Consider the following 26,837-nt stretch of genomic DNA (forward strand, 5'->3'; position numbering starts at 1 on the left):
GGAACAGAAAGGTCAGGGTTATCCTGCTGCTGTTAAAATAGTTCATTCACAGCATCAACTGATGCAAAATGACAGAAAATATCAGTAATTCATTCACTCATTTTCTATCCCAATAATTGGCAGGTGAGAAGCAAGGTCCCGCCTGGACGGATCGCCAGTCCATGGCCCTTTTTACAGTCATCATGTTAAACTGAGTGGTCTTAGCATGATGGTAGCATGATGGCATCCGTGTCTCAGTGGATTGGACCAAAGGATGGTAGCTAGCTTTGGTAATTGTCATGCTTGTGCTTATTAAAACCTTTGATGCCCAAAGTGACAAGGTTATTGGTTTTCTTCAAGACAGCCGAGTTTCCCTTTCTGGATTACTTCACATCCAGCTGGGAAAAACAATCATTTTCTATATTATTCTCATATGATATTCAGCCATTAACAATCTAAATTAGTTTCTAATCACTGTACAAAGCATTTAAGAGTTCTGTTTATCCTTACAAGGCCTATCTTTATTGATGGCGTTTCGTTTACCTCGTAGTTCTGCTTGTGGTGGATGTTTGTCACGATGCTTCAGGACACCTGTGAAGCATCTGTCCAGTTTCATTCTTTTCCAAACTGTCTCAATTTCCAGGTAATTCTGCCAAACTAACCATCTGTTGCATCAGGTTATATTTGACCTGAAGGACATTTCTGCCAACGTTTCGGTCTTGATGCTACATCATAAAAATTCTACAGAACGACAAGGATCTTTTGTGGAAGTGATTTTATATGGTAACGAGGCTTTTGCCTTTAACCTCTTGTTTAGTGACTAAACGGAGCAAATCATGGATTTTGACTTGCAACCGGACATAGCCAAGTTCCCCAAGGAAGATCGGATTTGGAGGAGTGCAGTGAGTTTTTATTTGTCTGTTCACTTCTAAGGTTTTATGAGACGGCGGCTTGAATAATTTATCATTTGGAGTTTTGTGTGAAGCCCCTCTTTGGAGTCTCCCCATATTTGTCACTCACTGACATGCCCCCAGCACGTGAGTTATTATCCCAACTTAAGTTGCCATATCTGCAGGAGGGAAACCTTTGTTGCTAAGCAACAGCTGACACGCACAGCATGCTAGCTACAAGTTTATACAGATTTTCAGCTAAAACTTCTTATAAATTTTATAAAATTAACAGTTTATTTTTCGGGTCTGAGATGAAAAAAATATACCAACTTCCATCAGTCTATTTTTTTTTTTTAATATTCTTTTGATTCATTCATTATTTAAATCTTGCACTCATTGGCATCACCAAACCTCTATTACAGGGCCTGTGTCCCAGTAGAAGATGTCTGAGCCCCAATATAATCATATCAGGTAACCATCCAGCAGAGAGGGGTCTGATGGTGGAATAATAAGAAAGAAATCTCCAAATAAAATATTATGGATGATCTCTGAAGCCTCTCTCACCCCTTTAAAATGGTGCACAATGGTTCAGTCCACACCTGCACCGGCTGTTTCAACTGAGTTGCAAATCCTGCCGGTAGCCTACGATGTAAAGCCACAGGAGGCAGGGAAGAGTCATGTTTTTCCCCAAGAAAAGAAAATCAGGATACCAGAAGATGAAAAATAAAGGAGAGTGAGAGAAAATGAAGTGAGAAGCAGCTGCTTCTTGATTTCTTGGAGAAGATTTTTTGCGTCTTTGACAAGAAATCAGGCAGCAGCTCATAATGTTGACTAACACATTCTGCACTGAAATCAACATGTTAGGATTCATTTAGGGACAACACAGACTAATTGCTTTCAGAAATTCACTTAAATTATTACTGACAATCATTTGACTCTGAGGTCAAACTGCGGTAAAAACAGTAACCACGCTTACATGGAGACTGTTTATCTTTAATAGCTTTATTTGATTTATTTAATTAGATTATAAATTTTTAGTTGTAATCTTCAGTTTTGGTTGACAAGATTGAATATTTTCACAAAGTCTGTCTCAACCATATTTTTAATATTATATTATCTGACATTTCAGTTTCAGCAGTTTCAGCTATTTGGAAGCAGCTTTAACTGTAGCTGCGTTTTCATTAGTTTTTCACAAAAATAAGAGATATTCCCAAAATTTCGTACAGTTACACAAGTACAATTGCAATTTATAGGTGTTTGCATTGAATGGTGTTCAGCAGTGAGAGGAAATGTGGCTAATGCCAGGCAGACACGTAATATTGTTTCAGTTTTTCTCTTGCTGTGGAGGTTTGCCGTGGCTTCTTCAAGCCCTTTTTAAGTCCTTGTAAAACTCTGCATTTCGCTGTGGTTTGCTGTTAAAGATGGCAATTTTGCTTTTTGTCTTTAATTATTTGTAAATAAATTTCCATCTCCTCCTTCGTCCATACACACAGCACTGTCTTTAGTTGAGATTAACAGATCATGTGACCCATATGTCACGCTGGTGGCATGCAAATGCAAAAAAAAACCAGTGTTTCCATTACTGTTTTGACATGTCTGAAACACCACCTCATAAGAGTGTAACTTTGTAGTAATATTTGAGGTTTTTTTCTTATTTAGATGTTTCTATTGCCATTTTTTGGTTGCAATGTTTACATAATCTTTAATCCCTAAAATTTTTTGCATAATATTTTGAAAAAAAAAAAAAAGCATTTACACAAGAGCGGAATGACAGCTATCTCCGCGCAGGGAAAACAGAAATAGGACCAGAAACAATGTAGTTCACATGCCAGACCTCCGGAGGGTAGTAAAACTTTAATGACAGACCCAGGTGTGTGCCGTCCACATAATAACACAACTCAACAGAAGCATTGCATGCTAACCGCTAGTTATCTGGTGCATGTACCCTACTTGTCTTTTCTGATGGCATAAATGGTCTACCAGGTTTTGCTTCACCAGACTATATGAATTAAAAAGATGAAGCTGCAAAAACATGACATGGAGGTCCACCATTATTGTACTTTTCGCAGATTAAATAGGGTCTGCGTGTGGAAGATGATGTGAAAGACGTCCCCGTCTTATTCTTATTCAAGTTTACGCGGACAGGACTCGCCTTGCATTGCAAGAAAATAATCAAATCTTTGCAGTTTTATCCACACAAAACTCTGTAACAATGTAAACAAGTGGCCAGAATACAACAAAACCTTTCTGTTCTATTGTCTTTGAGGACGTCCATGCTGTTGAAAACAAAGGTCACACGTGTGACGTCATAGTTTTTGTCGGAAACAGTGACGTTTAAGAAACTAAAACCCTGGTTAGATATGTCCACGTGCAGACGTGCAAATATAGTACACACAAATCTACACTTTAATCTGAGGTTTTTAAAAGAGTGCATAAATCTCGATATTTGTGTGGATGGCAGTCCAAATGGGAGAAAAGTATCTTTCTCTTGTGAGATACCTGCTACGTGTGGACAAGGCCTTAACCTTGTAGCGTAAACAAAGCGTTAGGTTTGTTCAATTCTGAGGCTGTGCCCAAGAAATGCCCTGTCTCTCAACGCCCTTGATTACACCTCTAGATCATTGAAAAAAACAAACAAAATAATAATAATAATAATTTCACAGAACTCAGTTGTCTGTAAAAGTCTGCACTGAAAATGGTTAATACACACTATTACTTTAAAATAATCTTTTATGTGGGAATGAATTTATCATAACTTCCTAAAAACACAATAAAAATCACCACAATTGTTCAAAACAAAACAAACATCATTAAAGTAGCTAAAACTGGTCTACCTGTGGAAACATAGCACACTTAAACGTAAACATGAAAAAGCCTAAATGGACACTCAAATAAACAAATAAATTCAGTTTTAGAGAACAGGACAGAAACTGATGAGTGAAAGAAGCCAGTGTTTGAGTGAGGTAAAAGCTTTGTTTTGCAGCAAATGCTTTCATGGAGGGGGTTGAAGAGAAAGGGGGGAATCAAACTGATATTTAGCCCCTACTGGCTTTTTTTTCCCCCTGCTTTTGTTTTATGCAGGGCTCTTTTTACCACATGGTAGTGACAGATTGTTTGAGCTGAAAGGAAAAGCCATTCGAAGCTAATTAAGCAGCCATTCCAGGCACTGTTCGCAGGCAGGAGGGAGAGTAGCACAGGCATTTGTCAGCGCCGGACCCAACGTGGGTTTAATTGACAGCCAGGACTCCCGACTGACAGCTTTTCCAGCCTTCAGCCAATAGTAAGCCGGGGAGCAAGAACGCTGCGAAGCCATTGGATAAAATGCAGAAGGTGGAGGCAGAGAACCCACGTGGGGCGGGCAAAGTGAGCAACACGTGATAGGCTGAGGCGCAGACGTGTTCAAGCCTACCTTGTGCTGCTGATAGGAAAGCGTGTAGATGCTTGAGGTCTAGTTAGAAATAGGTCGATCAATTCAAGTCACTCAAAGGACACTCTGCTGTAGAGGAAGCAGTGTGCGCTTCTTCTGCAAGTTTTCTAGTTGAGAATTAATTTCAGTGAACTCGTCTGGTTTTTTTTAGTGTAGCAACTGAACATGATTTTCTTGTACTTTTATAGGACTCATGCATGGAGTAGCATGTTAAATAAATGCAAGATCACATTAGCTTTACATGTAATTATCAATACATCTAATCATCAGTTATATAATAGTCGATTGATGTTTTTATGATCAGAAAGCGACATGTGTTGTCATTGAAAGTATGGTCATTTCCCTGTTTACATCAGGGGTGTGTGTTTGGTCACAGTGTAAAGCGATAAAAAAAAAACCGCTGGTATATACTTTGCTATAATATGTAACTCTGGAGTGCTGGCTGTAGTGCTCAGACATATAAATTATTACCTTTGTTTTTAACAAGTTGTTGAACGCACACAATGCCACTTCACATCCAAAATGGCGAACGTGTGAGGTCACATATCGCAGCCCAATGAGAGCGTCTGTTTGCTTCAAACCCCACGTGGGACAACGTGTCGTGATTGGCTGTTCGTGCTGAACTCCTTCGGAGTGCCTGATTGGTTCGTGCGCGGCCCTCTCTCGGCAGGCGGGTCCTCGTGTCTGTGTGTGGCACAGCGCGCGGCGGAGGAACTGGGAGCCCAACTGCAGGCTGGCGGTGCGTTTCACAAAGGTCGACATTTTAACAAAAAATACCGATTTAGTCACCAAGTTGTAATATCGGGAGTTTCTGGAAGATTCTCGGACTGCTTCTGGATCTAACACCGGCTGTGGTTGAAGTTGTCTGCGGCCAGCAGTCTTTGGTGGAGGGGTTTCCAGCGTCCGATCGGACGGACGGAGCGACGCGCTCCGCCTCGGAGTCGCAGGGCTTGAAAGGACTCTCAGGGGCCAAAGAACAAGTATATGAAAAACACAAAGGACGACAGATATTTTCTGCCTCCATAAGTCTGCGGTGAGGGATATAAAGCCGTGTGTGGATACTATTTACCTGTGGAGAGGAAGGGAGGAATCTGCCAAGACAAAGGTAAAAAGGGCGACACGGAGAGCCGCTAACAAGGCGGCAGTGTTGCTGCGGCTTTATGGGAGCTTTGAAAGCAGCAGCTTCTTGTTTTCTGATCTATCTGGACCACCAAAAAACACACAGCTGCGTGTTTTTTTTTTTCTCTTTAAGGAAGCCAACTCGTTAGATTTACGAGAAAAGCAAAGACATCCTGCCGCTGCGGTTCTGCTGAAAAGTAAAAACTTTGGGATTTATTTGGTGCGCGAAGATCAAAGATTGATTGTTTTTGCTCAGTGTGACACGAACCGAGGCGTCAGATTGAAAACTGGAAGAACTTGAGGAAATATTTGATTTATTCTTATTTAAAAAAAAAAACAACAACAGAGAAATAACAACTACTTTAATTTTACGTAACTGACGGCAGTCTAGTTGGTCGTTTCAGGCTTCATCAACTTTTTTGTGGTTATTTATTTACGTGGTGTCTGTGTGATCCTGCCCTTCAGCTCCGTTTCATTCTTGTTCAGGTACACAGACAGGCTGAGGAGGTGATACATCCAGTGGTTGTGGGCTGAAAGTGCGCCTCGCAGCCGAGAGGAGGCTTTGTCCGCCGCCATCCTGCGCACATCGGGGAGGAGGTGGCGGTGATTTACCGCACCTTCACTGGGATTACGGAAAGAAAGAGGGAGAAAAACGCATCCATTCCCTTGTGTAAAAGACTCGACATGTATCCACAAGGCCGGCATCCGGTAAGTAGCTGTCTTTGTCACTGTTTAATTGATGCAAATACACCAGCCTTCAAAATAGCTTAATTAAGTGAGACTGGAGCTGCTGATCCAGATCCTGCTGTCTGGTCCGGACTGGTGTTACTGAGGCGCTTCATGCAGGCAGGAGAAAAAGAAATGGTGTTTTATCAATGCAAACATTAGAAATTTAGCTTTACAATCCAGTAAAGCAAAATCATCATCATCCTCTGACTTCATTTCTGAAAGCCATGTTTTTGTAGTTTTTTAGTTGCATGTTCAGGAACTGTGTTTATTTTCCCTAAACACAGTGGTTTCCCCCTGCATATCATACAACAGCTCTTTCTTCATGGATTAAGTGCTTCACCTTTGTTGTTGCTCATGTTGCTGAGTGAAAGCAGCCCTCTCCTCCATCAGCTGAGGCTCAGGGGATGTGAGATGACAAACCATGAAGCGATGGAGTGCTTTGTTTTCTCAGACGAAGCAGAAAGAGATGTAATGATGATTTTTACACCTGTGATGTTCCCAACTTCTTTTAGGCACCTCACCAGCCAGGGCAGCCTGGCTTCAAGTTCACAGTGGCAGAGTCCTGCGACAGGATCAAAGACGAATTTCAGTTCCTACAGGCCCAGTATCACAGGTAATGACTAGTCTACTGTAAACAGCTTTGCCTTCCTGGAAACAATATGAGGAAACTGCTTCTGCTCTGTTCCGCGACAACAACTTCACACTAGCAAGTTGATGCTAAATCTGAAACTGCTTTATCACGTAAAATATGAGTCTTTAAAGCTAATTTCCTGCGTGAGCACTACAGCGAAGGTGTTTGCTCTTCACAATGTCTGACAGTCCTTATTTACCATTAAGATGACTCCATTTTTCTCTTTTTCTCCTTAAGTCTTAAAGTGGAGTATGATAAACTGGCCAATGAAAAGACAGAAATGCAGCGTCACTACGTCATGGTAAGTGTTGCAGCTGTAAAGCTGGGAACCTGATTTAATGGCGTACCCTCCCTTTTGCCTCAGGTGAACAGTCACAGGTGGTGCAGTCGGTGTTTAGCGCAGACCTTGTCAGATATTTGACTCAGGCGTTGGATAAAAAGGTGCAGGGTGTGGATGAACTAAGGAGTAGCTGAAACTTTAGCAGGGGTCAAATGTCCAGCTATTGATTTAGGGTGTGACCTCAAGGGTCCTCTTTGTGACCCTCAGGCATCCCCTCCCTAACACCCCCTTCATGACCCACTGGGGGTTAATGACTTCTCTGCTGGCTTTGTGGCTGAATCAGAGGCTTTTCTGTTGTTTTATTGTTGTTATTGTTATTATTAAAGCCAACTCTCAGACAGTGGACCGTGGGGTCACAGCCATGGCTTTCTCAGATACGGACTCTTGATAGTTTGTAACTTAAGTTTTGTTGGTGCCGAATGTTTTTGTAGAGCTATTACACCAGTTTTGGTCCTTTTATTTGATACCATTTATTCTAAATCTCCTAATAAAAATTGCATTCAACTCAATAAACATCATGATCTCTTGACATGAAGGGAATAGACCTCTGCATGCGTTTGAAACTGAAACAGAGTTTGCTTCTGTTTTGGTATCGGAGTTATTGCTTCAGCTTTACCATGTAGAACGGCTAAAGCAGGGGTGTCCAGCTCCGGTCCCCGAAGGCCACAATCCTGCAGGTTTTCCTGCTCCAACACACCTGACTCAAGCTAATATGTCATTGTGCAGACCTGCATTGGATCCATTAAATGGGTGCCAGATGTGTTGGAGCAGGAATACATGGAAATCCTGCAGGACAGCGGCCCTAAAGGACCGACTTTGGGCATCCCGGGGCTAAAGGAGCTGTTTACTTCTCTGATGTGAACATTTGCAGCTTTTCTGGAGTATTTATGGTTAAAACCTAATTTTATTTTGATTTTGGGTTAGTTGACAAAACACAGTAGTTGTCTAAGTAGTTTGTTTGTCTACAACATGTCAGATAATGTAGACAATCAGCAAAACAGGAACTGGTGACAAGCTTGACTTGCAGCTTTTATTACAGCTTCATTAATAAAGATTGGTGAGTAATAATAAATGAATCCGTAACTATTAAGCTATCTGAAATTTAGAGCGAAGTTTGCTGCATTAGGCAGCGCTTATTTAGTTTTATTGAAACCATATTTAAGAACTCAGACAAGTGTCTGATTTAAGAAATGTGATGAAAAGAGTTAAATGAAAAGCGGTGATCATTGTACTGCAGATACATTTAACTTTATTCATTTCATAGCTGCTTTGCTGCCAAATACAGGCAAGTTAATCTGTAGTAAATGTAATCCAAATTAAAAAATTCTTTTTATTACAAACATGAGGAAGGAAAAGTATACCTGAAAAGTGATCTAACCATATAGTCTCGGATTGAGTAAGCACCCTTATCTTGCGTTTGCATAAAAGGAATGACATGTTAACAATGCGCTTATTAAATATTTTCCTTTTGAGGAACCAGAAGGTGGTTTGAGTCGATCTAATCACCGGAGGGTGTTTGATAAAGAAGACAAACAACACGGCTTCAGTTTAACTCTGTTGGCAGACCCAGTTTTTTTTGCAGTCGTTCACAGATAGTCTTGTTTCTTCTTGGTTTTAGAATTCAAATGGCTTTTGTGCTCAAACACAATAGCAGTGGCAAGCAGAAGTAAACAGTCTGCTGTGGCAGCAAAAAGTACATGAAGTTGTCAACCTTCATGTGTGGTTTTGGTGGTTCAGTGCTATTTTGCAACATATAGTTCTATTTTATTGTTGGAGTTTTTTTTTACAGGTCTGATTAAAACGTCTTATCAGTCAGTTGCTGTTTTTTATAAAGCCTGTCACACAGAGGTGGTACAACAGAGCAAATCTCTGATATTATAAGCTTTAATAATATAAGCTTTTCATCGATATGCTGATCCAATATAGGAATGGAAAAGTATTTTAGCTATTTTTATTTTAAAAATCTTTTGTCTCCTTTGTTTTACAGTACTATGAGATGTCCTACGGGCTCAACATTGAGATGCACAAACAGGTATGTAGCCATATCAGCGTTGGTCTGTGTACAGTCAAAACACTCCTTTTTTTTTCCCTTTCAGTGTTTGTGGAATATGAACACATGCATGCAAGCATACCCGACCTCAGTTTCTACCCGCATTCCTGAAAGCCTTTAGGAGACGTACACACACCGGCTTCCTGTAGTGAAAATGCTGACAGGCCAAACAAGGCTGAGGGCACGCTGTCTGATGGGGATGGCATGATAAGATTAAAGTGAAGTATTTGGCAGACAGTCTGAGAGGATGTGTTTTTGAGTGGTTTGTCCTTGTGAGTGTGTGCAAATAAATGCCTGCGCTGTTTAGTCTTCATCTTCTGTGCCAGTCAGGCTAAAAGCTCATTGGTTCAGCTGCCATCCTGCACTGGGCACCGTGCAGCCGCACAGCCTACTGGTACAGAAGAGCCAGGCAAAAATATCCAACTTTCTACAACAAAGAGCTGGAAGTGTGAGTGAACAAGTGTGTTGCAGACGCTTTAAAGTAGTATTAAAGGCAGGTTTATTAAAATAAACTGTAAGTTAATTAAAAATGCACCCTGCTGAAATGCGCTGATATTTTTTTATTATGTAAACAAATAACTTTATTAGATGACCTTGTTATTAAATCTGTCTTCTGTAATGAAGACGGAGGTTTCACTGGAGTCTGCGTTTTTTGTTTTGTTGCAATATTTGCTAAATTATTTTCAATTTCACATGAAATTGAAAATCTTTAGTATTTTGATTTAATTAGCAAACTACTAGTCCCCCCCCCCCACCAAGGATGCCAGTCTGAGCTCAGAGTGCTTATTTACATGAAGCAGTGAAAGACTAAACTAAAATGTGTCTTATATGATAGCAGCTTGTAGCTTCATGTCTGGTTGTGCAGATTAAAAGAAGCAGCATCTGTTAACAGGTAAATATTTTAACATCTGTCAGATATCTGGAAGTATTGAAGCATCTTTATTCACACACAGGATCGCTGTACACCACGTCAGCTGTTCAGCTGTAACCTGCTGAGTAACCTTTGGATTGGTCAGGTTTAGGTTTTTGCTGAGTCGTCACAGACTGCAGATTTATCAGTAGTAGCTCCTCCCAAAAATCAGATTGAACCACGAAACTCTACAAATCCCCTCTCATTAGCTAAAGTTGTGACTTGAGGCGTTACAAGAGCTTTATGAGACCCTGATCATCACGTTTTATTCTGATTTCTCAGAAGCTTCAGAAAGTCTCCAGGTGTCATCCTTTTATCTCCTCACTCCACCATTTCTGATTCAGACTTTCTGTCACGTTTACTTCCTCCTTTCTCCTTTTCACCCTCCTCTTTGTGCCCTCATGCCTTTTCATCGCCTCCCCCCTGTGTCTCCTGGATGTGAAGTGAATGATGGCTCTTAAGTCATTAGTAGTACGATATGATGTATGAGAGTGTGTCGCTGAGGCAGAAGGTGAGATGGAGAGCAGAGGGGAGGAGGCTTCCTGGCCCTCAGATCCAGAAGGTTAATGGCATCAGTGGGAGGGTGGCCCAGTTGGAACAGCAGCACAGTTTGCAATTCATCAGGTGCAGACGTTGCTGTTGGCGCATGTTGGTGTGTGTGTGTGTGTGTGTGTGTGTGTGTGTGTGTGTGTGTGTGTGTGTGTGTGTGTGTGTGTGTGTGTGTGCTTGCTAGGTGTATTTTTCTGTTTATTAAGGAGCTACACCTCCCCACCCCACCTCTCCTCCACCTTCTTGAGTGTTTTGTGCTGGCGCATGTCAACAGTCAGGAGGCTAAAGCAGTGCATGGTGGGGGGTGGGGGGGAGGTGAAGCTGGCCATTAATGGGAGGACGCTGGTGGCGGTGGACAAAACAAATGCAGAGAAAAGGTGGATGGAGGAGCAGAGGGGAGGCTCTGGGGTAAATGGGTTAATCGACTTGTCCAGTGCATCTCCTTTGTTTGTCAATAAGCGCAGTGGAGAGGTCTCTGAATAATGCATGGCTCCTGCCACCCTCCTTTCCCCCCCCTCTCCCATCCCTGGTGAACAAGTGTTTGTGATGACATCAGCAAGAGGTAAACAGACGGTCCTGTTATCGCCATGAAAGGCTGGATTATTGGATGCAGGCGGGCGTCCTGTGTAAAAAAAGAAAAAAAACATGATAAATTTGTCTTTTTTATCCCAACAAAGCTGGACTGGAAGGAAGCGAATGTGCATACGTGTTACATGGTAACAGTATTTGTGTATTTTCACACAAACGTACCGTAATTCAAGCCGTTTCCTCCGTGCGACTTCTGGGCTGAATGGTTGCTATGAAAGGGAACTGTGTGGCTGCTGGGAGGTAATTTGTTTTGACAGTGTCTCTTATGATGGCAGAGAGTGCGGGGTGGAGGTAATCACCCTCGCTTGCTGTCAATAAGTGATTTTAATTAGCGCAGCTCATTAGGCTGCCTCAGCAACGTGCCCTGCTGACTGTGGGGGGGGGGGGGCTGCTTTGTTTTCACTACCTCTCTGATGTGCTCTCTGTTTATCTGTTGTGCACTTGCTTACATTTGGATTTCAGCTCCTTCTTTGATAACTCAGAAGCAACATGAGGAGAAAATGATAGATCAGCCATGAGAATTAACTGAACGGATCCGAAGACGTTTGCCTGACTTTGTTTCCACTACAGGTAGCCATTTTGTGAATGTGCTGCTTTTTTTTTTCATCAGTTTCCTGACTTGTTGAATGAGTGAGGGGGGGGGGGGGGGGGGGGGGGGGGGGGGGGGGGGGGGGGGACGGAGAAGGGGGGGGGGGGGGGGACGGAGAAGGGGGGGGGGGGGGGGGGGGGGGGACGGAGAAAGAGCTTTATCAAGGAGACTCGTGTCTGTTTCCTGGAGGAAGAGGGTGAAAGGAGGAGCAGAGGGAAGGAGAAACAGAGCTTGTGCAAATGAATAATTTATACAGGATTCCTGGAATTGTTTGCCAAGGTGATGATGGTCGATCTGTCTCAAAGCCAAAACAAACTGACTAGAAGAACACACACTCGCACAAAGCCTCTCGGGGGAGGCTGATGAGGTTACTGGAGGCTATGAGACGTGCTTTATTATGATAGCCAGGCTGGAGGAGCTGGGAGGTGCAATGTTACACACTTATTGTTTCTGTGTGTGTATAAACCAGATCACGGTGAGACTTAACATATCTGTGCATGTGAGCTTCATCATTCAAAAAAAGATAAATAAATATACCAACATGACCGGTTGAGCTGAAACGAAATCAGATGTAATGTGATGGAGAACCGTCTGTTTCTGTATGTTTCCCTGCAGACGAGGAAGTCGCTTCCTTTTCCCCAGAATGAGCTCAGAATACGACGACATGCAGATGCAAAATATTCCCCATGCATTTGTAATGAACAACATACCTCTAAGTGGCTCTTTCTTCCTCTGCTCTGGCTGAGAAGATATTTCCCAGGCATCTCTGCCCCCCCCCATCATATGCCACTTGTTTTCCTCACCAATTGAATCCTCGTCAGAGACTTTGCTCTCCACTCGGGGGCTAATGCCTGGAGCGACAAACAGCCAAATGGCTTTCAACGCACCATTGACAGGGGGATGCAATGGATAGAGAGCCTCTCCAGGCTGTGGTGCTACTAGACAACGCTGAGTACCTGTAATTGTGGAGCTGCAGTGAAAAGCTTCTGCGAGCTCAAAGGCTTCTGTTTCCAGCAGCTTAAAGTGACAATAAACTCTTTTCTTTCTCTGCTGTAAAAGCACCGCAGCAAATAGTTCCTCTAAAGTAAAGTGGGAGTCGTTCTGAGTACCGTGAGTCACTAGATGAGTTATCAGTATTTCCCTCTTCAAAATGGCCGTCAGAAATTCTGTGTGAATACGTCATGTGCAGCTTTACCCCGCTCAACGTGAACTCTCAGCTTTGTCTGAATGTGAAAAGGAAGGGCAAGCTGATGACATCTGAAGGGTTTCTCAGGTTGACGCACATCATGGTTGCCTTCACCTTCTCCTAAATGGCTTCAGTTTGTAATAAGTGGGCGACTCGGAGTGAAACAGAAGTGGAAGTAAAGGAAACTAGTTCCTTTGTTTTATCTGCAGCCTCCAAAGTGTTATTCCAGCTTAGTTGTAAAATCCACACAAAGTCAACGATTCAGGACATTTTGGCTTTGAAAAGGCCGCCTGGTGTGATTTCAGCCCTGTTGTCATGCATTGGTGCTGCAGGTTGTGAGAAATCTGTGGGGTTTTTTTTTGTAGCGCAACATGCAAAACAATTCAGAAAAATGGGCCTGAATTCCATGAATGTTTCTGGCCCCAAATGGCAGCTCTGAAGCGGTGATTTGCTGTGAACAAATGGATGCTTTTCTGTGTGACTGAGGGTTTATAATGTCGTTGCTCTCGGAGAAGAGCGTATCAGCAAACTGCTGTTTCCACAAACCCCATGCTGCTCCCCTCGCAGCCATTTCCAAGGATGCAGTGAAACACTGAAACACTCCTCCCTACCGGTGTCATTATATACAGCCCCCACTAATGATGATGCTTTATGAGTCCCCAAAGAGTCGCCCACCTCTTCTTTATGTCAGCTTGCTCCCAGTGCAGCCCTCCCTCCCCCCCCTTCTCCCAGTTATCCCTCATTAATTTCCCGTGCCGATCAGATCGACAGGCCGAAAATTCAATTTAATGACCTGCCTCTGTGCTTCGCCTAATATGATTTTACAGGCTGTTCTGGTCAGAGCCCCAGCCCAATTTACATAACGATAAGCCGTGCCAGATAGCGTTGCCCCAGCAACAGAAGAGGGGGAAGATGAGCGGGAGGGAGGGAGGGCACAGAGGAGAGTAGCAGAGATTAGCATGAAGGGGTGTGAAGAATCTTTTGGAGGACGAGGGTGAGGAGAAAGCAGTGTGTCTGAGGTCAGACGGGGGTTGTGAGATAATTCCTGACAGGCCAGGAAAGGTCTGCCCCCTCTTCTTCTTCTTCCCTCCCTCCCTCCCTCCCTCCAAAAAGAAAGGTTGTACAGAAAGCTACTGGCACCTCCTGTCTCTGCTCCCTCCCTCTTTCACAGTCAAACAAGGTTAAGGGAGTAAATGAGTGGAATGCAGCAGTGTATGAAATGGCGGGAAGGACCTCTTCGACCCACACACACCTGCTGGGCCTCCACCCTTAATCTCTCACAATCAATTAGTTCACCTCCCCCGGTTCAGTCAAACCACATTACCGTAGTTTCAAATCAGAGGGTTTCACTTCACCATTCATCAAACCAAACACACCCAGCTGGTTCTTTTCTTCAGCTTTCCACTTTTGTGTTCATCCTCCTCTACTCTTCATCTTCCTCGTCTCTGTGTGGAAAGTGCAGAATTTAAAAAAGGAAATGGGCTTTGGCAGAATGTCTTGGGACCTTCAAGTGCGGTAGAAAGCATATCCATTTATCCAAATGCAGCACTGTAAAGTGCTCCGTGTACATGGAGCCCTGCAGTATCAGCTTACTCTGCCAGCTAATATTATGTGGTCGATACCAGAGATGCCTCTGATAGATAAGACCACAGTTAACCTGTCTGCTTCAGTGTGCCCTACCCCCCTCTTTATGGGCCGTAATTATGAAGTATGGACCTCATTAGGCTTTCTCCAGCCAGATGGTATTAGCATATTTCAGCCTCCTAATGAAATAAGGCTTGAGCCTAATGGAGGCAGGAGAGAGGGGGGAGTGAATTTGTTCTAAGGCGGTCCCAGTTTAGTTAGAAATACTTGGCTGATGGATGCTGCAAACAGTATCATTTTAAAGATAATTAAACTTCTCGTTTCTCCCGTAATCCGTTTCCTGTATCATGGAGGATGCTGAAATACTCTTGTTCTTATGCCCCCCCCCTACAGACGGAGATCGCCAAACGCCTCAATGCAATTCTGGCTCAGATCATGCCGTTCTTGTCACAAGAGGTGAGTATCAACTATGCCAGCTGCACATTTCTTTCACATTGTACATGAAGAGTGGGTAAAACTGTCACAGTTTACTGAAAGACCTTTTTAGTGGGAAGAAATCTTCTACACAAGATATGAATTGAATTAAAACACAAACAACAGATCCTGTGACTTCAATAATGAAGTGAATGTCAGAGACTTAAACCGTGCGTTTACATGGAAGTTTTAATTCCTCTTTAATGCTGAATAAAAGTAAATTCTGCTTTAAACTGATGAAAAACGACCATGTAAACACTTTATTCCTAATGCAAATTTCTATTCGGAATAAAACTAAATCCCGATGTAAGTGGCTGGTTTATTCACATTTTAATTCCAAACTATTTAATTCCTCTGTCATGTAAACATTACTTCCGCTCTAAGTTATTAAAAGACGTTCTGCACATGCTCTTTCCCTCGTCCTGTCCCGATGACGCGCGTTGTTTTGCCTCCCGTGTTCGGTAGTCTGTCTTTTCTTCAGTTGTTGCAAAAAGTGAAGTAGTATGCTCGTGTTGAGCTGCTACTTCTCATTTATAATAAAAATAGCGGAGAAACCGGTACTTATTACGTAGTTTTTACAAGTTACGACTGAAAAGATGAGAAGCAGGGAGCCAACTTTGTCTATTTCCGGTATACGTCATACGTCACGTGCACCCTCTGTCCAATCAGAACCCTTCACAACCCGCCGCTTTAAAGAGGACGTGTTTCATGTAAACCTTCATTCAGAATTATCTTCATGTAAACTCATAGGAGAATACATTAATTATGAATGATTTACTTCCAAATGATTTATTTTCGAGTTTAAAAAATATCATGTAACCGCATCCAAAAAGATCTTAATCACTTATTGCTGCTGATAGCTGTAATAATTTAATACCTGACTAAGTAATCTAACAAAAAATCAACCAAACCTTTTTATTATTTCTGCAGAATTGAATAAATGCGACAGATTAAAGTAGTTTTCAGTGCTTTTGTAAAAAAACAAAACAACTTGTTTCCTGACCCAGGTTTCAGCTTTTCTTGTGTTTATTTCCTCTAACTGTGTTTTTGCTTGTTTAGCCTTAGTTACTCCGACTGCAGCCCTTTGAGATGAGCTCAGTTTTTCTTTACTGTGTTTTATGTGTCACATTGAGCAGAGAGGGACACAGCACATATTTTGGGCTGTCTTTATATTTTCTGAGATGGGCTCACATTTGTGCTCAAGAATCATTTATCGCCTCTAAGCTGAAATGTAGATTTTCAGAGCTGTGGAGCAGAACAGACTGAGCTTTGCTCTTTATAACCAGACTTTTCTCCATCAGGAAACTAATCTTTGTGTTTGTATCCTGCAGCATCAACAGCAGGTGGCTCAGGCTGTTGAACGGGCCAAGCAGGTGACAATGACTGAGCTGAATGCTATCATCGGGGTACGTGGACTTCCCAATCTGCCTCTAACTGTGTGTATACCTCCTCTTCTTCCTTCATTCATCCTGAAGACGGGGACAAAGCTGCACCCACAGAGGAGGACCAGCAGTCTAACACTGACATAAGGGCTGCGTTTTGCCATCTTTTGGCAGTAAAGCTGAAGTGTTGCTCTTTAACTTGAAAAAAGGTCTTTGATTTAGCAGGAAAATATGGGTGAAAGGAGAAAAAAGCAGCTTAGAGTATTAATCTGCTACAATTTCCTCCTCTGCTCTGGTATTTAAATGTTCAGACTGAATACAAACCAGTCATACTGTGTCCTCTTCGGTTGTGCAGACATGTCCCCGTCTCCAGCAGTTTATTGTGTTTTTGAGATGACAATGCTCTTTCAGAAAGATGTTTACTGCTGTATTTTCTCTGATTGTTGCTTAATCATGACCCGCCAGCACATAGGATGCAGTTCTTCAGCTCAGCTCTGGTTTTTTTTCTCCTCTTGTACAGAGTTAAAAAAAAAAAACCATCTGATATAATGTGACACAGTCCAGACTGAGATCGGATCATGGGTTTTCTCCGATTTCACCGTGGCTGCACTTTAATTACATAAAACGTTCCAGCCAACAGGCTTACCTACCTTTGACCCAATAGCAGGAGGAATTAAAGTGGTCAGGTCAGGACAAGTGTTGTGATTGCAACAGAGATAACAGCCGCAGGAACTTTGCACGTACTGAATGTCTGGAAGGTGTGTGAGATTAAGGTTTTAGGCTACCTGCATCAATACTGGGAGAGCAGAGAGAACAGAAATGTCTGTTGTTCCTACCTGGGAGTGTATATTCATCATTCCCTGATGGTTAACACGGCTTCTATGTCATATCAGCAGGGAGTACACTTGGACCATTATACCTTTGTGAATGAGCAGAGCCAGAGAGAGAAGCAGTTAGAAAGCAGCCAAATTTTACCTGTCAGTATTAATATCTGATTTAACCACCTGCAGATGAGCATTAGCAGCCATCTTGTGTCCACTATTTTGAGTTCATGATTTCTGAGTGAAATCACAGACGAGCCATAACCTGGAAACAAGTTTTCCTCACTCTGCTGTTTACAGAGGAGACAAAATAATACATGCAGCAATACATCGTCTCCAGAATTATTTCTCACCAGAGTTTCTGGGTTTTGGAAAACAGCAGCAACCCAGAATTAATTGGATAAAGTGTGTGTGTGTGTGTGTGTGTGTGTGTGTGTGTGTGTGTGTGTGTGCGTGTGCGTGTGTGAGAGAGAAAAACCAGGAATTGACCACCAACTGTTAACACACACACTTCTCTCTGGATAAAACCGTCTTGATCTACAATAATTTCTGTTTTATATTTAGTATTTTTAGCTGTTTTGTTAATAAAACCGTAGATTAGCTCTCCTCAGCCGAGGTTTGTCATTGGTCAGTTTTTTGGGGGCAGCGTGTCGTCAAGTCCAATGATACCAATTTCCAGTTTTACTGGTGATTGGTTTCCATTTTCTTTTAGATTATTTCTTAAATGAATGAACAGCAGAGAGGCTGTCCACGTAGTCGTGCCGACATGGGAGTGGGCGGGGCCACACCGAACACATGCACAGAGGAAAACTGGCGATAATTATTTGTGTTGTAGATGTGGCGGGTGATCAATCTCCAGTCTCCACAGGCGGTGCTGCGGTGTTTGGTTATTAGAGCCTTGAAGAAACAAAGCATCAGGGAGATTTCTGCTACTTTGTTTGAGAAACTAGATTAATGTTCTGATTTACCAACAACAAATCTAACAGCTAGAGATGAACACGAAAACTGGGATCCAAAAATAATGTTTGGGCAGTGTATCACATCCAGCGTAACACAGAACAACGTCGCAAGCAAAGCATTTAAGACAACATATTAGATGTTTAATGTGTCTAAAGTAGCTGCAAGCTGAAGGTGAATGTGTGGCAGCTGTCAGACAGATGTTGGACAGCTGGCATCTGAGGAGAGGACAGAGTTGAGAAACAGTAAAAGTAGTGATCAACGTAAAGCCAAGACCTTGTTTTATAATAAACAATACCAGGAGGTCACATTGTGGACAAACTGCTGCATCTCCACTGTTTTGCTTGACGTAGGATTGAGTGTGATTTGACAAGTGTCGGAGGTGCTGCCTCATTTCCATGTTCCTTCCTTCATTTCCATTTTTTCAACATGGAGCAGGATTGTGTTTGGATAATAATTAAACAGTCAGCCACAGATGGTGCTCTGCTGATTATGACTCGTGTAAATGCTAATCTGTGGAACGCAGCAGTAACGTCTACATAGCCTGGCGTCAGACGTCACGGCTTCACAGGGCTGTGACGATGTGCTTTCATCGATTCAATTCAGTTTGATTTTTTTAGGCGCTGATTCGATTTAAATTGCAATTCTCTGGATTCTTCGACATTGCTGATTTTTATAGACTAAAACCAACAAAAAAATGTGCAAAACTTTTCTCGTCATTTTTCTTAATTTCAGTTTGGGAAAAAACCCCACCACAGTTGCCAGATCATCATTCTGCTGCTTTAAAGCCCAAGAAGACAAATAAAAAGATCAATAAAAATGACAAAAAAAAATTATAATGGATTATTATGATATTTGTTTTGATAAGATTTGCCACCTCTACTGCTTCATCTACCTGCTGTGATGCTCTGTCTTTTTGGTTTGTACATGTGTCCCGTTTGAGATTGTTATTGAAATACTCTTTCCAATGTGAATTATTTATTGTTGAAAAGTGTAAAATTAGTTAAAAGAGGAACTTTTAAATAAACACCAGTAAGGACCAACAGGTGCATCCCTGGTGGTGTTGCTGGTTATCACTGCTAGTTATCACTGCTGGCTAAATATGTCTTCTCCCCTCCTTTGACCTCGCAGCAGCAGCCGCCGCAGCTACCTCATGTCTACCCAGCCTTCATGGTCAGTGTCTTGGATTGCTTGAGTTTTATGGGTTCAGTATGAAGCCATGAAGAGTTTGCAGCTGGAAATTTGTGTTTGGAAATAATTTTAATTTTGTATTTGACCCAAGTTTTGTCATTTTGGGAGAAAAAAACCACAACCAGACAGCCTCAGAAAAGCATTTGCCCGGTTGTGAAAGTGATTTTGTAAAGAAGAACGGAAGTACTTCTGTCAACATCTGCAAAGCAAAAAAGATGAGGATTTTTGGCCCGGCCTTTCTACTTCTATTTGATTGGATGATAACAGATCAAACAGCCCAGTCAGAGAGCAGACGTCTTCCTGTCCTTCCTCACTGCTGCAGGCTCCTACAGGGCGAACTGTGGTTGCACGACTACCTGTGTGTCAGTCTGACTCTTAGGCCCTCTTCACCCGGCTGCTACTGGCAGTCGCTCTTCTCTGTTTAACCTCCGTTACTCCAGCTGCGCATTAATTCCAGGGTAGCCTCTGCTACAGCCGGCTACGTCCAGCTATGCTTCTGACGGCAGATCTTCAGGGCCAGAGGTTGAAGATGATATAGCAAGGCAGGTGAGAGATGGATGAGGACTGAAATGATCTCCTAGACTATGGCACCTCCCGCCAATGGTCTACCTGGGGGCCAATGGCCTCCCACAAGCGGCACTTGGTTTTAAAATGGCAAGGAAGCGTCACAGTGAGCCTCCTAATGCAACAGCACCAGTTCAGAGGAGCGTTGATTCCAGGGTAGGCGAGTGGTCACCAGTAACAGCCGGATGGAGGCTAATGTGGAGGTTTGCAGAGAAACTGGGTCTGTAGAACCTGCTGCTCCAGACTTGGGCTGAGTGATATAGTTTTATCTGACAAGGTGATAAACTTCATCATATTTAGTGCCACAGACCACCACCTGTTACTGAAATCTGCCTACAACCCTTTAAGAGTGCACGGCGGCGTGTAAGGACAGGAAGACAGCTGCTCTCTGACTGGACAGTTTGAGTTGTCATCGTCCAATCAGATGGAGGTTTAAAGATGAGGCCAGAAACCTGCAGCTGCAACTTTAATCTCACACGCAGCGTCTTGCTAAACAGATCTCCACAAAAGCACGTTTTTATACAACTCTTTCTGCACCAGTGTCCCTTTCTATGTACTAACAAACTTACATTTCTCAGGCAGATTTTTTTTACAAGGTGACAAAACTTTATTTACATATTCAATTTGAAATGATGTACAAACATTAATTTAACGTGTCTGTTAAATTAACGTGTTTCTGTGGAAGGAGACGAAACTAAGCCTGAAAATTTTACAGAATCTTATATTTACCCAGTTACTCACCTAAAATGTTTCCAGCGTCTCAGTCCAAGTGGTCCTGTTTTTAACATGCAGTCTGTGGTTGGAGTGTAATCTGTGTGTGGACGAGTGCAGAAAATGCAGTCTGATGAGCTACAGAGCTGCCGTAAGGCTCAGTGGGTAATGTGTCGATCATTGCCAGACTTATTAAGCCAGTGTGCCAGCTGGTTTGTGCTGGTGCTGTTGATGCTGGTTCCACCTGACAGTACTGTTCTGCAGGGAGCCAGCTTCGCCTAGTTAACTTTAATTGCCTGTTTCCTGTGGAAGTTGCCGGAGCTGCTGCAGCATTTACACATAATGAAAAAAGATAAGTGTGAAAGAAAGCTAGCTCTTTATCCATGAATATTGAATTGAAAGCAATTTATTTTCCTCCCCCCCCTTTCTCCCCCCACCCCTCATCACTTCCCTTCCTTGTCTCCTTCTTCTCAGCCATAGCTCGCTAATGAGGCTTCTTGATAATGATCCCTGCACGCTTTTCCTCATTAGGCACACTCAATGGGGACGTCCCTGCCTCCATCCCTCGCCCACTCTCTTTCATTCTCTTGTTATTTTTGTGATTCTGCTTCTCCCCCCTCCGTATTGACTGGCCCTTACATTTCTCTATTTTTGATCGCTTTTGCGTCTTCACAACAAATGGGCTGCTTGGCACACCAGTATACCACCAGTATAGATTAACAATGCTGCCCCTTCGCTGCTTTTATCCATCGGGGTGATTTCAGGTCTATAATGAGCCGGCTGAATAATGGCCAGCTGCTAAATAAACCTTTAAATGCGGTAAGCCACCAGATCTACCCTCATCTAGTTTCTCCATTTTAAGTAATGAATGTATGGATGAGGTTACTGAAGTTCTTTCTAGCAAGCAGAAGGATAATCATGTTATTTCTCTTTTTGGAGAGCCATTTGATGGATGTGCTAAGTGTTATTTAACCTTGTTTTAAAGCACTTGCTTCCCTCTTGCCTGAGTGGCTATTTAACTCCTGTCTATCTCCTCTCAGCTCTGGTTGCCTCTTACAGACATTCACGTCCTCTTGGGAGGTGTGTGTGTGTGTGTGTTCTCCACTCTTAGTGCTTGCCAGTATTTTGCTGGAGCACAGCATGCTGTCTTGCCAGTGTTGAAAGGTTTTTTCAGTTTTCACCTATTAATTCACCCCCCTTTACTGTCATTTCTGGCAGCTGGAAGGGATGTTGAACTGAACATGGCTAGCTAACACAAGGTCATGTATCATCAATACGTTTATAAAACAATGGGGAAACTTGCAAGAGGAACAAAGAAGAATGTGGGTACAAAGAAGTCTGGTCTCTAAATGAACCTGTGGGGGTCTTTTTAGCTCCTCCATGTGAAAACCTTCCACAAAGTTTAACTTGGCTTCACGTTTATGTTGCAACGTTGACAGAAAAGTGATGAACAGTGGACTGCAGGTTTAATTAGTCAAGAATCAAATACTTTCTTGTTTGCATATTTATCTAGTAATCTGTTTGGAAAAAAAAAAGGGGGGGGGGGTAGTTACAAAATAGCTTTTTAAAAAAATATATCATTTTAACTTTTTTTGTGATTTTACAACATATAAAATTGATCAGATGATAATAAAATGAACCGTTTCATGTAGCCTGGTAGTTTGTAACTACAAACATATCAGAGTTTATTCTTGGTTTTATTAGCGGAATAAATCAGAGTAAATGTTCTTAGTTACGTCTCTGTAGCACATGGTCTCTTCACAAGGTTCTATGAATTCTGTTTTATAGCAACTTGCAGCTACGTGCTAAATATCTTAAAAATGGGACGTTATGGAAGTGAAGGCGGTGTGTCATGCATCGCTTTATGTGCAGTGATGAATGAGGTGATTGATTGCTCATCGGACAGCGAGTGAGCTGGAGCTGCATGCTGGCAGTGACCACCACCCTGCTTTTGTTAACAGACCGTTTGGCTTCTAAACCCAGCTGTAAAGCTCGAGTCCAGTGCGGTCACTCAGTGAATCATTTCCCAGCCGACCCACTTGTCCTCTGTTTTGTCTCTTTTCTCTCTGCGTTTGTTTGCAGCAACAGCAGCTTCAGGCTCAGCACCTCTCTCACGCTGCACACGGGCCGCCACTCCAGCTGCCCCCTCACCCTTCAGGCCTGCAGCCGCCCGGCATCCCTCCTGTGACGGGCGCTGGCTCCGGCCTCCTGGCGCTGGGTGCTCTTGGCAGCCAGGCCCACCTGCCTGTAAAGGATGAAAAGAACCACCATGACCTGGAGCACAGAGGTGAGCAGCACAGCCTGCTGCAAAAACCGCCTACAGCAAGAACCGGATATACCTGCTGAATAGCATTTTTCCTGGAAACACATCAGTGTCTGTTTTTAAGACAAAGCGTTCCCGCATATAAACATATTAATACAGTTTCAGTGGTTTTCTTATGATTGGAGACCTGACTGTTCATAGTGACACAACCAAACTCAACAATCCTGCATGTGTGGACATGCAACATGTTTGTGTGTGTGCTGATGAATCATTTATCAGGGATGTGGGTGTTAATTTTAGTCGCACATAGTTATGTGTTTGGATGTTTATATATAACTTTTAAAGGCTTTACAACAAGTGAACCATGGCTTCACACATCAACAACAAATGATTTACTCATGACTTAGACTATTTTTTTAAATAAATAATCCAATCGGATCCTCCATTGTGGTGCTTTATAATGTAACGCCATACTAAATGTGACTTAAATATTCTCCAGAGAGCGAATTTTTAGCAAGTTTTAACTAAGTCAGATGAACCTGTTTGCAGAAATGAGCATCATCTTTCGGAGTAGTAAGTTTATTACTGTTAAATTGTAGAGTCTCTGTTAGTCCGTACTAATTTGTGTTTTGCTTTCCTCTCTCCTGGCCCCTCATCGTTTCACTCGCCTCTGGCCATTCCCCTGAAAGAACGTGAGTCCAGCACGGTATGTTGACTGTCCAACTTGACTTTGCCGGTCACAGGCTCGCTGTGTTTGGTGATTAGGTGTACTTTACATAAACTTAAGCCAACTCTTAAATAGAAATTCATGCTCTCTGTGTAAGAACACACACATTTTTGTACTCAGGGGGTATAAGCTGACTGAAATCAAATGACTTCTGGCCCAATAAGGCTGTGCCATCTAATCCAGGTGGAAAATGACTCCAATCACCGGACAAGGATTAGTAGTCTGCTACCTCCTTTAATTTAAACACAATTAAAAGTGACTTTGACTCTCCTTCTCTTTCTCGCTAATCACTTCAGAGGATTTACTGTTTCATGTGTCCAATACCTGACTCATTTTCACCCCCTTTCATCTACCGCTCTCCTTTTCTTTTATTTACTGCTGTGTGTTCTTATCTCAGTCGTTTACCCTTTCCCATCACTTTTTCTTTCATCCTCTGTCTTGGTCGTCTCTATCTGTCTTCCTTCTCATGTTAAAGTCCTTGTTTATAGGACTGGCTTAAAGCTCTGTTAGCTGGAGTGTAACGCTCGGCTGGATCTGCTCAGCCAGATTAAGTTCCCATTGACTGACCATCCTGAATGAGCCTACTCATGTCAGAAGGAAACACAAACTCTTCTCTCTTCTCATTTGGTGATGAGCGACTGCCAATACCAGCTTACCTGATCTTAGTACCACCCTCCTCCCCTTCTCTTTTACACACACACACACACACACACAGTCCTCCTGTCCTGTTGTCTCAGGTCATCTGATAGCACAGTTGGAGGGAAGTGCAGGATTACTGAACTAAGAAATCCTTGAAGTTTGCAGCCTCGGAGACGAACTGTGTTGCTGCAGGAGATTTTTGTCTCTCAGACGGCATCTTCACACTAAGCCAGACTAAAACTTGTCGGCTTTCTTTTCTACAACAGTAGCTGAACAAATCTCCATGTTTTGACCTGAGAAGGAGTCAGAAAACTGCTGGATGAACTCAGTAAGGAGAAGTGTACCCCTGTGTTTTGTGGCTGAGAAAGAGGGACGTTGTAAAGGAGGTGGTCTAAGAATATGCCACAGTTTAATCGCCTCCACTTTGCTTGGCTCAGCTCTTCTCTTTTATGTCATCCATTCATTTTGTTTCCAAGCTGTAACCTCTTTGTACTGCTCATCTTTTTCCTCAGACTCCCTTCTTTCACCGTGTCTTTGTTTCTGATGGCAGCAGGGATTTATCACGCTGCTTGATAATGTGAGCTGGCTTCAGGGTCTTCTGGGCTTCACCCCCACCCCTCCTCTCTTTGCCTTTTGGTCTGATTGGCAGAGCCACCACACCAGCGCCCAGACTACAAAAACCCTGTTTGCAGCTTCTGAGAAAGTGCCAGCTTGTCCGGGTGTTCCCACTAGTGGGGAGAACTCACTGCCATGCTCTCACCGCTTGCCAACTTCCTTTCCCATTTTGCTCTCTTGTCTTTTTCTTTTCTTTTCTTTTTAACCTTCCAATTTTCTCACTCTGCCTCTTTCATGGCTCCTTTCTTTTCTGGCATGGCCCTCTTTCCCTCTTCACATTGCTCTCTTGTCCTGGTTTCTCAATGGCCTCTTTATTTCCTCCTCATCTTTTTTTCTCCCTCATTTTGAACCAGTCTCACAAGAGCGGCTATTAGCCGGGTTTTACAGTCACACACCGAGAGACGAGTCACTTCTCCTTTATAATTGTTTGTTCCTGCACGATCAGTCAGGAATGCAGTCCTTGTCTGATTTTATAGTTAATGTAGCTTTAAGCTAGCCTCTACTCTGAGTCTACAAGATTACATGTCAGATTGTGTGTGTGTGTGTGTGTGTGTGTGTACACATATTGTCTCATTCTTCACTCACTCGGTCAGTTCCACAAATCATCATGCCAGTTAGTGGTTTTGTCTTCCAGTATTTTTGTGGGTTTGTGGTTTTGCTCAGCTGCCTCGTCTGTTTCCCTGCTCCACTGCTTTGGCAGTAGCAACAAGGCTAAACTGTCCAAGAATCCCTCCCCCGCCCCGCCCCATCCCATCCCAAACCAGTCCAGGAGCATTGTGCATTTGGCTTTACAGTCAGTATTATCGCTGCTCTGATGACAGCCAACGCTAAAAGTCACGTCTGGATGTAAATATATGATTTGTATGTCTGAAGGTTTACTTCTACTGAGCGAAGGCGTAAAGTAGCAGCAGACGACAGTCTATTAAGTAGACTGATATACCCACATTTTCATCGTATTTTATTAAGCTGTAATTGTTTGCATAATGCATGTATCTGTGCATAGTTTAGAGTAAATTAAGGAGCCATTTCAAGGAGAGCTTTAACTGAACTCTGATGTAGTTTCTGTTACTTGTGGCAGAATAATTCGGTGTCGCCGTCAGACAGCCTGCGGGCAGCGAGCGAGAAGCACCGCAGCTCTTCAGACTACGGCCTCGACTCCAAAAAACGTAAAGTGGACGACAAAGACAGCAGATATGTGAGTATTTGTTTCTTTATTTCAGTTGTTCATGCTGACTTTGCTGTTCTGAAAATCCAGCTGTATAAGAGGAACCTCAGATTTTAAGATTGATTTTGTAGAAACATTTCTTGGAAAATGTCATTCTGTATAAACAAATGGAAGCCAGAAAACATATTTGCGTGTAGTTTATTTTGTTGCTGTGACATCTGGGACAATGTTGTCTTTAAAAAGACTCCAAATTTACATTAATTTCATTTTGATTTTAAAAACATTTCTGTAAATTACAGAAGAACTGAGGACAATATTTATCTGCCAGTAAACCAGAACAAATGTGAAAAAGCTTCATTTTATCAGAGCATTTCAAGGAAGTGCCTAGTTTAGTGTCTTGTCCAACGATATAACGACATGTAGACTGGTGGAACTGGGAATCCACGAATGATGAGACGTTGTGGTTAATGTGAACTGAACTGGTGCAACAAGTCACATCGGTCCACACTTTCATGCTCTCTGTGTAGTTACGAGTGCGATACCTTTTTATAGGTGGTGTTTCCTGTTTTACCGTTCACTAAGCAATGACAAAGTGTCCACTTTTATCAATCTGTACTATATTACATATTCATATAGTGCATATATATGTCACAATAGTACATATATCACATAGTGGGACTTTGTCAGGTGTTTTGGCAGTTTTTGGACATAATGTTGGTTTCAGTGTCAGTTTTATCCTCCTTTGTTGCTGTTTCCA

The 26,837-nt window shown here is 42.7% G+C and overlaps 1 protein-coding gene across 1 annotated transcript in view; it reads left to right on the forward strand.

The window, feature by feature from the left end:
- Nucleotides 1–5,007: 5,007 nt before the first annotated feature.
- Nucleotides 5,008–26,837, forward strand: part of tle3b (TLE family member 3, transcriptional corepressor b) — a 30,195-nt gene continuing 8,365 nt past the window's right edge. The window contains exons 1-10 of the mRNA XM_079245821.1: nucleotides 5,008–5,401; nucleotides 5,902–6,123; nucleotides 6,657–6,757; nucleotides 7,013–7,076; nucleotides 9,103–9,147; nucleotides 14,965–15,027; nucleotides 16,377–16,451; nucleotides 22,754–22,958; nucleotides 23,624–23,640; nucleotides 25,994–26,110. Coding sequence (XP_079101947.1) covers nucleotides 6,100–6,123; nucleotides 6,657–6,757; nucleotides 7,013–7,076; nucleotides 9,103–9,147; nucleotides 14,965–15,027; nucleotides 16,377–16,451; nucleotides 22,754–22,958; nucleotides 23,624–23,640; nucleotides 25,994–26,110 — 711 coding nt within the window. The 5' untranslated portion in view covers nucleotides 5,008–5,401; nucleotides 5,902–6,099. The remainder of the gene's footprint in view (nucleotides 5,402–5,901; nucleotides 6,124–6,656; nucleotides 6,758–7,012; nucleotides 7,077–9,102; nucleotides 9,148–14,964; nucleotides 15,028–16,376; nucleotides 16,452–22,753; nucleotides 22,959–23,623; nucleotides 23,641–25,993; nucleotides 26,111–26,837) is intronic.

The sequence above is a fragment of the Telmatherina bonti genome (genome assembly GCF_933228915.1).
Source record: "Telmatherina bonti genome assembly, chromosome: 1".
NCBI classification, from domain to species: Eukaryota; Metazoa; Chordata; class Actinopteri; order Atheriniformes; family Telmatherinidae; genus Telmatherina; species Telmatherina bonti.